We start from the raw sequence: 15,717 nt of genomic DNA, 5'->3' as shown, positions 1-15,717 counted from the left end.
CTGCCCCAGCCCGGGCGTGTGGCTTCTGACCCGAGCTGGGCTGGCAAGCGGGACAGTGCCAGTGTCCCTTGCTCCCCAGTGCACCAACGAACTACCCCCTGGGAGTCCGTGTACTCACCTGACGAGTGAGAAGGCCTCCTATTAGGTGTGCTGAGCCCTTCCAGAGGGACTGTCACAAAGGCACAGTGTCTCCCAGTGGACCCTTTATGGATTCTCGCAGGAAGATAAAAAATAAAGGCAGCTCTGTCTCTATCAAGGGGACCCCCGCTCCTCTTCCTTCTTCTTGGAAGGAGGCATTCAAGTCTGCCTTTGTCCCCAGGAGGCCCATTCTTTTCCTTAGAGATAAAGAATGACCTTGGGTTTTGAAAAGTCAAGTTCCCTTCTCATTTTATCAGTTCATTTGCATACATTGTTTGCCACATTGCCCTCTTGCATTTGATGTCAGCAAAGAATGGGTCTCTGAGAAAAAGTAAGGGGTGGGGGCACAGAAGGAAGAACCCCGTCCTCTTAGAAGAACAGCTCCCGGGCTAGCAGGAAGGCGGGCCCTGGGCTGTGGAGCCAGGCTGACCCTGGTTTGAATCTCCCTCCCCACTGTGTCCTGGAGCAACAACACAGCAAGATAGCAACGCTCTGAACCTCAGTTTCTCATCTCTGCAATGGAGACAAAGTCATGCGTGAACAGAGCTTACCACGAGGCCGGCAGTGAATGATCGAAGCGTGACCTCCCGTCGTTACCTGTTCACTCTCCCGTGGCATCAGGACTCTGGATAGCAGAGCAAAGTCGAGGTGATGCATACGTATGCAGATGAGGGTGAATGCAGGCTAGTTTCCAAGACTTGGTTGTTACACACACACACACACACACACACACACACACCCGCCCCCTGGCCTGTGTGCCTGGTAACCAGGCAGGTGTGTTGTGCCTGCACACCTGCCCCGTGTCCGCAGTTCAACTCTCTCTGCTCAGATCAGAGCAATGACGCCGGGCTGGAGGGTTGTCCTCTGTCTTGTTCTTTCTTGTCCCTTCAACCCATGGCGGTGGGGCTTTGGTGCTGGCGGCAGGGGAAGCCTTAACACCCCAGAGCCAAGGCCTCTCTGTTGGTCCTCAGACCAGGTACAGTGCAGGGAACCCCAGGAATCCCTGGGTTCTGGGGTCCACGCTTATGTGATGAATTCAGAGTTACAATCCATCACTTGCTTCTTGTGATGTCACTCCTTGAACTTTCTATTTCTCTCCAAAACGTGCATGGACTTGTTTCCTTCTCCATCCACGCTCTCTTCTGTTATCATCCTTCCTCCGGGCCCGCCGTGTACATTTCCTCTCCCGTTCTCCTGCTCACAGAGCAGGTCACACTCCCCCTCCCTGGCCTTTGTCGCCTACGCTAAAGCCCAGGTGGCACTTCTCGCTCGTATGCTCTTGCTTCCTAACTCTGTCCTCTCCCTGTCCCTGTCCCTGTCCCTGTCCCTGTCCCTCTCCGCATTAAGGGCACCAGATAGTTCAGCTTCCCCATCACCCTGCTGGGACCAGCCCGGGTCCCACCCACCTGGGGAGCAGGGCTTGGCCGAGCAGACAGAGGACCAAAGGCCGTGTCCCACGGCAGGGCCGTGGTCGGGCTCAGCCCCTCAGGAAGCCGGTTGTGGGTGTTCTGCAGGCCCTTCCAGGGCCTCCCTCCTTGTGGGTACAGCTTCCATCGTCATGTCCGTACATTTGCCTCTGGGAACGTCCACTGTTCACATAACCTCAGTCCTGCCCGTCTCCTTGAAACTGAACCTTGCCTGGCAGAGGCTCCCGCACAGGCTGTGGCTTCACTTCGGCAGAACTGGGAGTGATCGCCATGGCAACACCTCTGTGGGCTCCCCAGGCATCCGGCTGGCCTGGCATCCCTCCCTCCCCTGCCCACCGGAGGGAGCCTTCTCAGCCCCCAGCCCAAGTCCCAGAGCAGTGCCCCTCAGCAAGGGAGGCCTTAGCTGAAGCGTCAGAGGAAGCCCGTGCCCGGGCCCTGCTGTGGCGGACGCCTGCCCCGCGCCCTGCGCCCTGCGCCCCGCGCCCTGCGCCCCGCGCCCTGGGTGTTTCCCTGCACACACGTCTCTGTGCCGGCTGAAGAGCAGCTTCCCTTCTCCATAGCTGCATACGGCAAGTGAGGCTTTTTATAAGGTAAACCTGACAAAGTCCATTCGGCAGCCTTAGGACTTTTGAGGAGGTGGGGGAGGGGTTGAGCGTGTGTCATGGTCGCGGGGTAGGAGGCCAGGTCAGGACTGTGCCACGCAGGGACTCTGGATCACAGCCGCACCCGGCCCTGCATTAGTCGGTCCTTAGCCAGAAAGGAAAAGCGTGAGTCAATCGGCCTCCATGGCAGAAGGATCCGGAATTCCCACGTTAGCTTTTACTGCCTTCTCTCAGTGAAGCATGTTGCTGCTGACACTGGACACGGTGCCCTGGGAGGGACCAGGTCTTCGGATCAGGCGGCACCAGCCGCAGCGGCAGCGCAGGTCTGAATTCATTCGCTGACATGCGCGGGCACAGCCGGTCTTAGATTTGGAAGGGCCCTTGCGGAGCCCGAGGATCTGGTACCCCGGTTCCGGCTCAGCTGTGGCGGCTGGTGTTTGAAGGTGTAATGCGCACACCGAGACCGGAGGGGCTGCAGCTCGTCCCTGCTCGTCCCTGCTCGCGCTCAGCAGAGCGTCTCGCCGGTCACCTGGCTGACCCCGTGTTCCTCACCACCTGCCTGTGTCCACGGCCGTTCCCCTCCCGCCGCAGGCTGTGGGTCGGGCCTTCTTTCTTGGCAGCCCCCAATCTTCTAGAACTGAAAGGGGCCTCTCCCAAAGGAAGCCATGAGTACACGTTCATCATACAGGGGGACACGAGAGTGGACAAGTTCTGCCTCAGGCGAAGAAGACCCATTTACCACCGGGTGAGACAGGCCATCCGGTGCCACTGTTCTGTGGAAGGAAATGGTTGGACTAAAATTAAGTTGAGCCGTCAGGTAGCCCATTAAGTGTGGATTTAGGAGGCCGGCTGAGCTGGACCGGGCGCTCTCCAGCCGTGAGCAGATAGAGAGGTTGTTCTGCGAGAGTCCAGCTTTACAAGTCACTTTGAGAGTGACTTTATCTGACTCTGCACCCAGGTGGGGACTCTTGGGGGCCAGGGCTGTATTCCACGCTCGCGGCCGTGGGAGGTACAGGGAGGGACAGAGGGAGGGCCACGTGGAAGGAGCGCCTGAAAGGGGGAGACGCTCCCAGTCTCCCCGCTCTTGGCTCCCAGTCCCAGCATGTTCGTGTGCTGGGGGTGCTGGTGAGGCCCCTCCGTGGAATGTGCGCCTGGACACCTTTACCAGATGGGGCACTGCGTGCGCATGCCCAAGTGTCTTCTCCTTATTCACAACCACAAATCTGGGAGATGGTCAGTCGTAAATGGGATCTCAGACTATGGCCACAGAACCAAGCAAAAAGAAGTGGTCCAATCAGAGGACACAGGCCCCATCTACATGGTAACCAACAATGTGGATAACGAGACCCAGAGGCACAAAGCACCCTGCACAGCAGGGGAACCTTCACAGCCACGGGGAGAGCCAGTCCCTGTGGGATTCGCAGAAACCAGTCACGCTGCCCTCAAATATAAAAGTAGTTTTAGAATAATTCAGGTCAGAAGAGATCGTGATGGGATTGGGAAGTGTCAGCTCAGATCACGTGACCTGCCTGCCATCTGCTTAATCCACACTGGCAGAAGCACAGCTGAACATTATGAATTAGTCTCCAGCTGGGAGGGGGGAGTGTATTGACTGGACATCAGCCAGCACCTAGACCTTCTTAGAAAGATCAGCAGATGAGGGGGTTGGGGGTGTTTAGAATATGAAGACTAAGGGCCAAGACATCAGGTCCCTAGATTGACCAGATTGAATAACAAAACTGCTGGGAGCCAGTTGGATGCTTTGCTGTCTCCTGCTGCTCCCTGCTTGGACAAAAGTACCATCCAGTCAGAGTACGGTGCTATGTTTTGCAAAGGAGAATGTTTGCAAAGACAAACATGCCTGTGTTCAGGGAGCTTGTTGAGGTCCATGTGCAAGTAGGAAAGAATTCTACACTAACCATCTAGCACAGAGATAGCGTCTGGTCCCAGAGCATAAACAGTTGGCAGAGTCACGGCGGAATGAGAGCTCATGGGTAATGCTGAGGACGTGTAGCCGGGAAGAAAAGGGATCCCACCTGGCCCCGCCAAGCGGTGATGAGGTCAGTGGCTGAACTCTCTTTCCAGAGACGGACACTGCCGGGGCGGAGGGGGAAGCTTCCTCCTCGTTCCCCTGGGTCTTAAACTTTGTAAAGTGCTGTCACTCTCTGTCCTTCGTCACTGGACAGTCCTGTTTCCAGCTGAGAAACAGTCTGCCTGAGGTTTGACTGTTGACTTGGACATAGCAAAGCCAGCTCTTAAACAATTGATTTTTGTTTTCATTTCAAGTTCGGGGCTTTCTCCACGACATTAAGCTCCCTCTATCTCTGATATTCTAGTTAGTTCCAAGCCATTAAGCCCTGCAAACTCAAAGCAATGGCTTGGTCTGGCTCTCTCCTCGGCCTACAGATTCTTCTGTCTCTGCCCTGCTGCAGACAGGACCTGTGTGCAGATGGAGAAGCTGTGTCTGACCTCATCCATTTTGCTGTTCCGTCTGTACCCCCCCCCCCCCACCATGAACCCTCAGAGACCCTAGACTGATTACGGATAGTAGAATAGATCTCTCAGCATCTGAACTCAGGAACTGCTGGCTTCTTTGGCTGTTTCCGTCTTAGGCTAAACCCCTCCCATGGCTTCCCACTGAAAAGGCATCATGACCTTGGGAATAAGGCACAGGTTTCAGAGTCAGGTAACCCTAGGTCTGAGTCTCAGCACTATTTTTTATTAGCTGCCTCAACTCTGAACGTCCCCTTGCTCATTTGTAAGTGCAAATGAAAAACAAGTACATTTTGCTCTCGTGAGAATTAAATAAGGTATAGTGTTCGGGGTAGTGCCAAACATGTAATAAGTGCATTAGTGAGTGTTTTGCCTGACAAGTAATAGACCAGACAGGTTAGCAAAGCTCAAGGCTCCTCCCAGCACGACCCCTCCCCCCCCTCACGCTGCAGCCAGCCTGTCTGCTCCCTAACTCAGGAGCCGCCTTCAGAGCCCCTGTGTTCCCTCCTGGGCGCGTGGGGGGCACAGAGGCCAGGCCGCTTAAAGGAGGAAAGGCTGTTCAGAACCTGATGTCCCCGCTCTGCCCCCGTGGAAGGAGGGCTGGTTTGTAGCAGAGCACGTCCTTCGAGGACGGGGACCTGGAGGCGAAGAGCAAGGTACCTGAATGACTCATGAAGGACCTGGGGGCAGCCTCACACCTGCGCTGGGAAGTCCGCCTCGTTCTGAGGAGACGTAAGGAACGTGGCCTTGTTTTCCCGAGAGCTGCCAGGCTTACAAAGACGTGAGGAGGCCCTGGCCGGTTTGGCTCAGCGGTTGGAGCGTCAGCCTGCGGTCCGGAGAGACCCGGGTTCGGTTCCCGCTAAGGGCGCGTACCTCGGTTGCAGTTTGTCCCCGGCCCTGGTCGGTTGTGCGGGTGGCAGCCACTCGATGTGTCCCTTCACATCGATGTTTCTCTCTCTCTCTCTTCCTCTCTCTCCCTCCCACTCTACCTGAACAAAAAATGGAAAAATGTCCTCGGGTGAGGATAAAAAAAAAAAAAAAAAAAGACGTGGGGAGTAGAGGGAAGATGGGGGGCCCAATTAAGCCCCAATTAAACTGGGACCAGTGCATCCTCTCCTGTGAAGTTTCCTCAGATGTTCACACTGGAGCTCATTTTTAAACCTGATAAAATTCCACTAATTAGTCAGGCAGTGTTAAAAAAAAAAAAAAAATCTGATGGTACATTTAGTAGCAAAGACTAGCAAAGGATCATCAAATGAGTATATTTCCGTGATTTGTAAAAAGCACATGAATTATTCCTAAAACAATGTGCCACCAAGCCCTCGAAGAGTCTGTGCTGTGGGTTTGACAAACCACCTCCCGGGTGATGCTGCCGACTTTGACGGTGGCGTGAATAGCCCTTCCACGCCCAGATTCGGGAAAGGTCGTCGGGCCTAGCCCACGTGTAAACTGGGAAGTTCTCATCAATGGGGCTGAGGTGTGGAGGCTACTCCTGACTCTGTGTCTTTGTTACCAGTGTGCCTTTCATTTCAAGTCGGTGCGGAGCATATGTCGGCACAACTGAGTGTGCTTTTCTGCACCCGCTCACCATCGGGGCTTTTCCGTGGCTCCTGTGCCGCAGGAGACCTGTTGGAAAAGGTTTCACTTTGGACCCGTGTCTGATTACTATCCCTGCTTCAAATCTGTGGGAGTCAGAACGGGACAAATAGCCCCCACCCCCACAGTACAGTGGCAGCTACAATCAGCCCCGAGGATCAAAGCATACCATCATAAAACCCCGTTTTCCAAAATAGGGACACAGGTCACGATGGTCAGAGGTCCCCTCTGCTCTGTGCACGACATTCTTATTGTGGTTCTGGGGTATAATGAATCGTAGAGAGCAAATTCTGTCCTTTATCCAGGTGTGTGGGAAGAGTGAGAATGATGGGCCTTCCTTTACAGGAGGGTGTCAGTCTGAACGTCTGAAATCCTGCTCAGAGGCGACCTGGTGTAAAGGTCTTGGGGCTAAGGACCTGGGATCAGCAGAAGTGCAAGCCTGGAGCACGTGACCGCTGACCCCTGCCCATCCACTGATCCGACGCTGTTCTCCCATTTTAAAGTAGGGAAGGTCTTCCCTTAGCTTTTGCTCGAGACGAATGCAGCCTGGGGAAAGGAGGATGACCTATATTCCGTGTAGTTGTTCTCGTCAACTCTTCAATCACATTATTCCGCTCTCCCCGGGACATGGAGCTCGCGATCGCGCTGTCGTGTGTTTGCTTGTTTACCTGCGGACTGTCCTACGACTAGACTAGGGAAGCTCCTAGGGGTTAGGGACCTCATTCGGTTTGTTCACAAGTGTGCAGCCAGCTCCCAGAAGGGTCCCTTACGTAGGTAAAGGCCTCCGTGGACGCTGTTACATGAACACAGGAAGGTTTGTTGTCTCCTGTGTGAGAGGGTGCTGTTAGCATTTAGGGGAAGGCATTGTCTCTGCCCTCCTCACATTTGGAGATGATCACATGAGGGATTTAAGGTTTATGAGGTCTTTTGAGTTTCCTTCCCAGATCACTATTCATTTGTCATCTGCAGTGAAATGAATATAATTTTGAGTACTGAGTAAAATGATCATGAGAAGCCTTTGTGGTACATGGTGGTGTAACGTGGGTTTGTGGTACGTTAAAAAAAATCAAGACGAGAAAGAAAACTCACCTTCACTGCATCCAGCAGCTGAGAACCAAGTGCTGAATGCCAAGCACTGCTCTGTGGCCGCAGACGGTCACGTGGCACTGCAGTGTGCTCACCACGCGACGTGGTGCAAGGAGCGTGACCCTGGCGCGTGGCTCCCTCTGCGGTGAAGAGGACTTTGGGGATCTCTCCAGCCCAGGGCAAAACCTGCTGGCGCAGTGGCTTAGTCCAGAGCGGGAGCTCCGAGCATCTTGCAGACTTGGGCGGACATCCCAGCTTCCCTGCCAAGGCTGGGCACCCACTCAGCCTCTCTGAGTCTCTTCTGCGAAATGGAGGTAGTGGTACCTACACCCGAACGTTATTAGGAAATCCAAATAAGGAGTTGCACTAAAAGTGCTTAGCTCAGAGTCCAGCCAGGTATAAACATTTAGAAAGTTAGCTCTTGTTACTTCTATCTCACCCTTTTAATAAAATTTTAAAATTGATTTTAGAGAGAGAAGGGAAGGGGGAGACAGAGAGAGAAACATCTATCGCAGCCTGGGCATACGCCCTGTCCGGGAACTGAACTGCTAACTTTTCGGTGCATGGGATGGTGCTCAACCAACTGAGCCACACTGGCCCGGGGAACTCACCCTTTTTAGTGTTGTTAAGTCTCACCAGTAGAACTCGGGTGACTTTTCTTCAAGCTGCACAGTACATAGCTCACAATGGACAGTTGGTCATTTCATGTGTCAAAAGGCATCCCTCTGTGTGACATCAGGACCTTGATAGACAACACCTTCCCCCCGCTCCGAGGCGGTTTTATGGTGTTGCGCATCTGCTTTTGACAGATGTCAGGGTGAGTGTCTCAGGGCGGTCGCATGCTCCTCTTCACATGAAGTCCTTCGTGAGCATAAATACGCACGGTGACGAACGCCTTTGCAGAGAGGTGCTGCCTGGCCCAGAATGGGTGGCATTCCTGCAGCCAGCTTCTTACAGATTCACGGGAAGCAGGAGCCTTCATCAGAAGGTGACTAAAGAGATGGAAGTAACCGCCTACGTTTAGAAACGTCAGTTACGAGCTCCCTGGAATAAAGCAAGGTGTGGGGACCTGGGGAATGCCACCTAATTAGGGGCCGCCGCACCCTCTGCCTCTGCGGGGCGGGGGCGGGGAGCAGGTGCCTGTGGTCTGCTTTTCACAAGGCCCGTGGGCTCTGCCTGGGCCACGAGCCTGCCAGCAGGATCCCACGGGCCTGCGGGCTCCAGCTCCCCCGTCTTGTAAGGTTTCCTTTCTCCGGGAAGTTTCTGACTCTTCTTTCTCCCCATCCCCTCTCCATTCTCCCTCTCCCTCCTCTTCCCTCCCTCTTGTTTTTACTGCTTTCTGCTTGGATCCTCCATAGGAACGCTTTGGGGTAAATATTATTCTCGATTTTCTTTGAAGGAAAAAACACAGGAGTGGGTGGGAGGAGGGAGAGGCGTGGCTGGGAGGGAAGCTGTGGCCTGTGGAGACAGGCGCGGTGACATAACGAGTGGGGAGTTTTTGTGAAACCCAAGAGAACACAAACTAGGGATCACCAAGCCTTCCTGAGAAGTGACCCTTCTTATTGGTTGGAATATGTACTTGGCTTATAGGTTGCCTTTCATAGATAGGTAGACAGATGCCCTTGATACAGTAAAAGAGCTTATAAAATGTACAAAACCCCGGCATGCAAAAGACCTTATCAGTGTGATATTTTTGTGGATTATTTATATTCACATTCGAGGTTGACTGAAAGTGAGTTGCAGGTCATGGCCTATAACCATTAAGAGGGTCTTTACATTTGCAATCTGAGCATGGCCAGCATTCCTTGAATTATATTAAGCGTCTCCCTACCTTGGATGGACTTTTGTTTTCCTGTCCAGAGTGGGTATGACAGGAAGGACAGGGTCAGGAGCAGGCAGAGGCCCCCGGGTTCCCTTTGGACGCTCTGGGTCCCGTTTCCTCGGGTAGTTGGGGTGATGGCCGTCAGGGCCAACACGAGGGAAGGACCAGAGCCTGAGCTCACTGCCGACGGTCTCATTCCCACCATCTGTATGTTTTACAAACTGCTGTTGTTTGAATTGAATGCAGAGATCTCAGGGGATGAGCAGGGTGGAAAGAGAAAGGCAGGTTGATGTAGTCACTTCATTCAAAATAAAAAGAAGTGTATTTTATCTGTCGGAGCCAACATGGCCCAGGGAGGTCACTGGCCGCAGGGTGGGATGAAGGTGGGCAGCAGGACTGCGTGTGGCCCTTCTCCAGTGGCGGGGCTCGCTCTCTCTCTGCACTTTGTGCTGGCGCCCAGCATCTGACAGGGGGAGGGGCTGCAGAGAGAGCCAGCCACGCAGATAACTGGGTGTGAGCCAAGGTCCTGGCAAGAAGCCTGCGAGACACGCTGTCTCTGGAATAGGCAGCCCTGCACCGCAAGGGTGTCAGGTCCCCACCAGCCTTCTGCACCCTGCACCCCCTGAGCTGATGAACTCCGCAGAGCCAGAGAAAGCGCTAGGTCAAGTCCCCTAATGAGACTTGCTCTCAACCCTGGGTCACTAACCCACTTAACCAGTGTCATTGGAGAGCCCACCACGGCAGAAGCAGTAGCCGAGGCACAGTGGAGATGCACAGTGGGTGGCCCACGGTCATGTTCCCTGGTCACTGAATCTTCCTTGTTCATTTTGCCCGTGTGGTAATGAGCAGCATTCCGAGGGCTCGCAGGGAGAGGAAATGTTTGTTAGTGCATGTGCGTGGATGCCTCTGTGTGTGTGCATGTGTGCCTGTGTTCCTCTGTGTGAGGATACATGGGTGTGTGTGTATATGAGTGTGTTCGCACTGGGGAGTGCACTGAAAAGTTTCCCAAAGCATGTTTTGGGGGTCTCCCAGAAGGACTCTGACCCAAGTTCTGGCCTTTTGCCTACCTCTCTCCCCCTCTCCCCTGTTGTTAATGCAGTAATGTGAGTCACTTTTTCTCCCCCCATCCCGTGATTCCCTGGGGGCTTTTCCCCTGCAGAACCAACAAGGGGCGGGACATCAAGACCATCAAGTCGCTGCGGGTGCTCCGAGTGCTGAGGCCCCTGAAGACCATCAAGCGCTTGCCCAAGCTCAAGGTGATGTTCTCCACTTCTTCCCAGCACGCCCCCTGCCTGTCCTCTCTCTTCAGCCGCCGTCGGCGTGTGTTTGTAGAATTGTTTCTGGAAATGTTTCTTTTGCTCACGTGGGGACTGAGGTTCTTTTCACCTACTTGCCTGAACTCTGGGTCTTAGTTTCGAAGGAAAAGAACCAACATCCAAGAAATCTCTAAGGAGCTTTTGCCTCTTGAGTCCAGGTGATAGTTCGTACACTCTGGTGTGGCCTGTCGTTCAGGGAGAAACCGTGTGACTGTCCTGGGGGTCTCCCCAAAGTGGAAGCAGTGGGAGCCCACTGTCTGTGGTCTGCACATGAGGTCAGGGCAATGACCAGGATGGTTTCTCTCCTCGTGGTTCTAGAGGAGAGACTCTTCCAGCACTGACCCTTCCTGGTTTTGAGGCGCAGGTAGGTCAATCACTTGCCCAAGGTCAGAGGCATTTGGGCAGAAGCAGAAGAAGTGAGCGAGAGTGAATTAAGGACCGGTGCTTTCTTTCATAGGTATGTCACCCTGGTGCTCCTGCTCCCTGACTCACACCCTCCCTGCTCACCCCCCTGGACCCTTCCCTGATTCTTCCTGCCCCCAGGGTGTGCTTTACCATTCAGGTCCTATTTGCTAACAGGTTGAACCTGCCTCCCACACTCACATCCATTGCTGTTATGGGAGCTGAAGTCTCATGGGAGACAAGTTATCTCCTGAATTCTTGTGAATGACAGCCAGGCACCATGGGGAAGGAACAAGGGATTCCCCTTTCTCTTTGGGTTCGCATACCCTTTGATATCCCCCCAACCCTTCTACCACTGCCCCATGCTGCCCTCTGGCTCTGCAGAGAGGCAGCAAACAAACCTAGGGTTATCGAAGGCCGGGACTGCAGGAAAGTTGCTTCTGAAAGGCCCCCAGCTGGCAGGGACATGGCTTCCTCTCAGAGCCCAGGGCCCTGGCAACCAGCCTGGGTCCCAGGAGAGGTACTCATGCCCCACAGGAAGTGCCCTCACTGCCTGCTCTCCTCCTGCCTTGCCTTCCCCCCGGAGGAGGCACCTTCCCCAGTGTCAGGCAGGCCTTCTCTTACTGCTCGTACACCCTCCGCCTGGTAACGGCCCAGCACTGGGCCTGGCCTGGTCAGTGCCCTTCAGCATCTGTTCCTTTCTGTTCCCCCCCCAACCAGATTTGGCCAGGAGGCCTGGGCCCTAGCCACTTTTGTCAGCTGCAGTCTAGTGGTCTCGACTCCTCCAAACTACGTTGGGGTCCTGGGGAGGGTACAGGCGGCATGAGGAGATTAGTTAACACACTGGAGGGGCGACCCCAACCTTGGTTAATTCCATTTAATTAAGAAGTGCCGGCCCCCCTCTCTGCCGCCGCGTAACCGGAGGGAAGTGTAGGTGGCTCTGCTGATGCCACAAGGCTGCATGCCACTCACAGTCCCTGCAGTGTTGGACTAATTACCCCAGCAGTGTTCACCCAGCCCTGGGAAGAAGCATCTGCAGAGATGCAACACACCGTAGGGCTAGACGCTCCAGCGCTAAACCTAAAAACCTAGAAAATAACCTAAAAATGGCTTGAAATGTGTCGCGTTCCCATGGAACTTCTCATGGCTTAGGGCTTACAGTGGCTTCTCCAGAGGGGAATCCATTGCCTTTAAGTGAGAAATATCCTGATTCGGACACCAGGTCTCCCCATGTCCACGCGGGGCCGCTGTCTGTCCCTCCCCACGTCACCTGTTGCACCTTTATCCCAGCTTTCAACTGGAGAACATTTACGCAAAGGTTGAATGTTATTGGAGCAAATGCATGAACTTCTAAGACATCATTAAAATGGACAAAGATGATAATTTAGTATCACTCTAATCCATTTAGAAAGATAAAGAGAAAACAATATATATTCAGTATATGAATCAAGTCTAAGAATGTCACCAAATAAATGTAAGGTCAGAAAACAAGCTATTTAATGGTTAAAATGGTAAATGGTCTCAAAGATCCCTTTCTGCAAGACATTTCTGTCTTCCCATCAGGCAGAGTGTACCTAATGGGGTTCCTCAAAGGGGTCCCTGCATTGCCTGATGGCAGCTGTCTACTGCTCTGGGTTCACTATCAGATTCAGAGCAGGTGTCCTCTTCCCAGGTGGTGGGTCCTGGTAGCCATGGCCAGCTTGGAAGCCAGCTCTGCATTTCATGGGTGTCCCTGCTTAGCAAGGCGTCAGCTCCTGAAGCACCTTCCCACCGGGCTGGCTGGTGGTGGCGTAGCCCCAGCTCAGCTCTAGGCAAATGCACAGGCCCTTCCAGGGACTCACACGCCGGGCTCTTCTGTGCACAGGCTGTCTTCGACTGTGTGGTGACCTCACTGAAGAACGTCTTCAACATCCTCATTGTCTACAAGCTGTTCATGTTCATCTTTGCGGTTATCGCAGTGCAGCTGTTCAAGGGAAAGTTCTTTTATTGCACGGACAGTTCCAAGGACACAGAGAAGGAGTGCATGTAAGTGCCCCCCCACACCCGAAGCGTGTTCCCTGGAGGCCCACTGGACCTCAGACATAGGTCTGTTCTTCCTCCTGTGCCCTTCACGTTCCTCCTGCAGGAAAAAGGCAAAATAGGAAGTCGCTCAACTTTTATCGAGCCCCTTTTCTGTGTCAGACATGTACCTGACATTTTACCTGCAATTTTTTTTTTTTTCATTTTAAATCTTTATAACGACCTTTTGAGATAGGTTCCATTTGCATATTATAGATACGGAAGCTGTGGCTCAGAAAGTTTCAGTAAGTTGCTCAAGGTTGGGCAGGGACTTCTGAAAGGATTAGATGTCAATCTTCCATGACTCCTGGGCTCCAGATCCCATTTTTATTCCACCATAATTCACTGCCTTTATTAAAATTCCTTCTTCGTTGCATTTGTGTGCTGATCATCTTCCCTCTGCCTCACTGAAGTCCGTAGAACTTCCTTACTCTTCCCTGAGCTGCAGTGAAGAGGTTCTGTTTTGCTTCTGCACTGATTGTAGAGGCAACTACGTAGATCACGAGAAAAACAAGATGGAGGTGAAAGGTCGGGAATGGAAGCGCCACGAATTCCACTACGACAATATCATCTGGGCCCTGCTGACCCTCTTCACCGTCTCCACGGGCGAAGGATGGCCTCAGTGAGTGACACGCTTACTTGTCTGTGAGCTGGGGTGGGCCACGTGGCAGCCTTGAGCAGGCGACTCAAGACGAACAAGGCTGACCTTCTGGTATTGAACCACGCAGCGTGAGTGGCTACAAGTGGGTGAGAGAGCAGGACAGAGAAGGACGGATCCTGAAGGCAAACATTGAGAGGGAGAGGACCAAGTCCGGGAAGTACTTGAAACTCTTAATGTTTTAGCCAAGTATTGGGGGGTGGGGTGGGGCCATCTGATGCTATAGAACAAATGAGTTTTGACCAGCTCCCCACCCCTTATGAGAGTCCCTGGGAGTCATTTTACACAGATTTATCCTCCAAGTTGGTTCTACTCCTGAGGATGGGGGGTTAGGGATGAGCTGGCAGAACCCAGAGACACTTTCTGTGATCAGACCGCTTCCGAAGAAGATACCCAAATGGAGGTTTTCGTGCTGCCCATAGCCATAGGGCGAGGTCTGAGAGATTGGCAGTTATTAAGACAACCCTTTCTGGTGGCAGCAGCTCTCGTTGGCAGCAAAATGCCGAATGGAAATCCAGGAGTCTCTCTTTATCGAATAAGGCAACCTAGACTGTAAAATAATGTCACCCTCTTGCTTAAAAGCTGGATGCATGGTGGAATGGGCTAGAAAAGCAGTGGCTTTAGGGTCATTGACTCTCCACCAACTTGTTTTTATGGACCCCAAACTATTCATGGAGGATCTGCCTGAGCAAGGAGGTCAGATAAGAACATATAACAGGTGGCGCGTCTACTGAAGCCTTGAGTAAGAGCAGCGGCCAGGTGGCCATCCACCACGCGGGCCCCTCATTCTGTCCCCGCAGAGTCTTGCAGCATTCTGTCGATGTGACGGAGGAAGACCGAGGCCCGAGCCGCAGCAACCGCATGGAGATGTCCATCTTTTACGTGGTCTACTTTGTGGTCTTCCCGTTCTTCTTTGTCAACATCTTTGTGGCTCTCATCATCATCACCTTCCAGGAGCAAGGGGACAAGATGATGGAGGAGTGCAGCCTGGAGAAGAACGAGGTAAGGCAGGTGGTCTGCAGCGTGGGCAGCGAGACCTCCAGAAAGGAGACTCGGACCCGCAGTGGCAGGAAAGAAGACGGAGTTTTCTTAACTTAATAATCTTTGAGAGAAGATGGGGGGTGGGGGATGAAGACATCTGCTCACTTGGCTGTGTGTGTGTGTGTGTGTGTGTGTGTGTGTGTGTGTGTTTGCTTTAAGGGAAGAGGATATGACTCGCTTATGACTGGTTTTCTAGAAACAAGCATAGTCCTGGCACACGGGGGGCTTGGTCACTTTTGTAATGGGATGGCACTAGAACCGAGGCTGTAAGAGAAACGCAGGTAGAGCGCTACGGGAATGCAGAGAGAGAGTTTGACTTTGAGGGCATCGGGTGAGGTTTGCTGCGTGAAGCCTCAGCCACTCACCATGTGGAAAGGGACATGATTAATATCTATGAAGTTCTTACCCCGTGTGACAGAATCCCCTAGTTCTGTTTACGGTGACATCTCACCCATAGACTGTCCCTATGGCCATTTTTACGTCTTCTGGGCCACCAGTGTCGAGGCATGGGGACCAGGGCGTGGGCTAGAAACCAGTCTGACTTCCCCACAGAGGGCGTGTATCGACTTCGCCATCAGTGCCAAGCCGCTTACCCGCTACATGCCGCAGAACAGGCACACCTTCCAGTACCGCGTCTGGCACTTTGTGGTGTCCCCGTCCTTTGAGTACACCATCATGGCCATGATCGCCTTGAACACCATCGTGCTGATGATGAAGGTGAGAGGGAGGTGGCGGAGGCACTGGGGCGGGTGAACCCCGGTGACTCTTCCCTCACAAAGGGGTTGCGTGTGAGCCCGAGACACTGGGGTACACACCAGCCTGAGAGTCCTTCCCTACATTTCCATTGTGGACTCTCCTTCTGATCCTTCTCACTCAACAGCCAGCCTCTGGGTCTTTGGGGCAAAAAACAGTGAAACATAGCAGCTGTCCAGTATCTCCCAAGACCAGAGGTGGTGAAGGCAGTGAGTCAGACGGGTAGAATAAGGAGATGTAGATGATCACGGGTTCTGATGGAGGGCTGGAAGAGATTTGGCCTTATGTAATACTAAATGGGCAAGTAATGAGCTCTAGAAAATGT

General features: G+C 53.2%; 1 protein-coding gene across 3 annotated transcripts in view; it reads left to right on the top strand.

Moving 5' to 3' along the window:
- CACNA1E (calcium voltage-gated channel subunit alpha1 E) overlaps positions 1-15,717 on the top strand; it is a 281,976-nt gene that overhangs the window by 228,274 nt on the left and 37,985 nt on the right. For all 3 annotated transcript variants that reach the window (XM_036272405.1, XM_036272404.1, XM_036272403.1), the window contains 6 exons: positions 8,701-8,712; positions 10,324-10,420; positions 12,747-12,907; positions 13,425-13,562; positions 14,399-14,600; positions 15,192-15,356. In XM_036272405.1, the coding sequence (XP_036128298.1) occupies positions 8,701-8,712; positions 10,324-10,420; positions 12,747-12,907; positions 13,425-13,562; positions 14,399-14,600; positions 15,192-15,356 (775 nt within the window). The remainder of the gene's footprint in view (positions 1-8,700; positions 8,713-10,323; positions 10,421-12,746; positions 12,908-13,424; positions 13,563-14,398; positions 14,601-15,191; positions 15,357-15,717) is intronic.

The sequence above is a fragment of the Molossus molossus genome, unplaced genomic scaffold (assembly GCF_014108415.1).
Source record: "Molossus molossus isolate mMolMol1 unplaced genomic scaffold, mMolMol1.p scaffold_m16_p_20, whole genome shotgun sequence".
Taxonomy (NCBI): Eukaryota; Metazoa; Chordata; class Mammalia; order Chiroptera; family Molossidae; genus Molossus; species Molossus molossus.
This window is presented reverse-complemented; position numbering and strand designations above follow the sequence as displayed.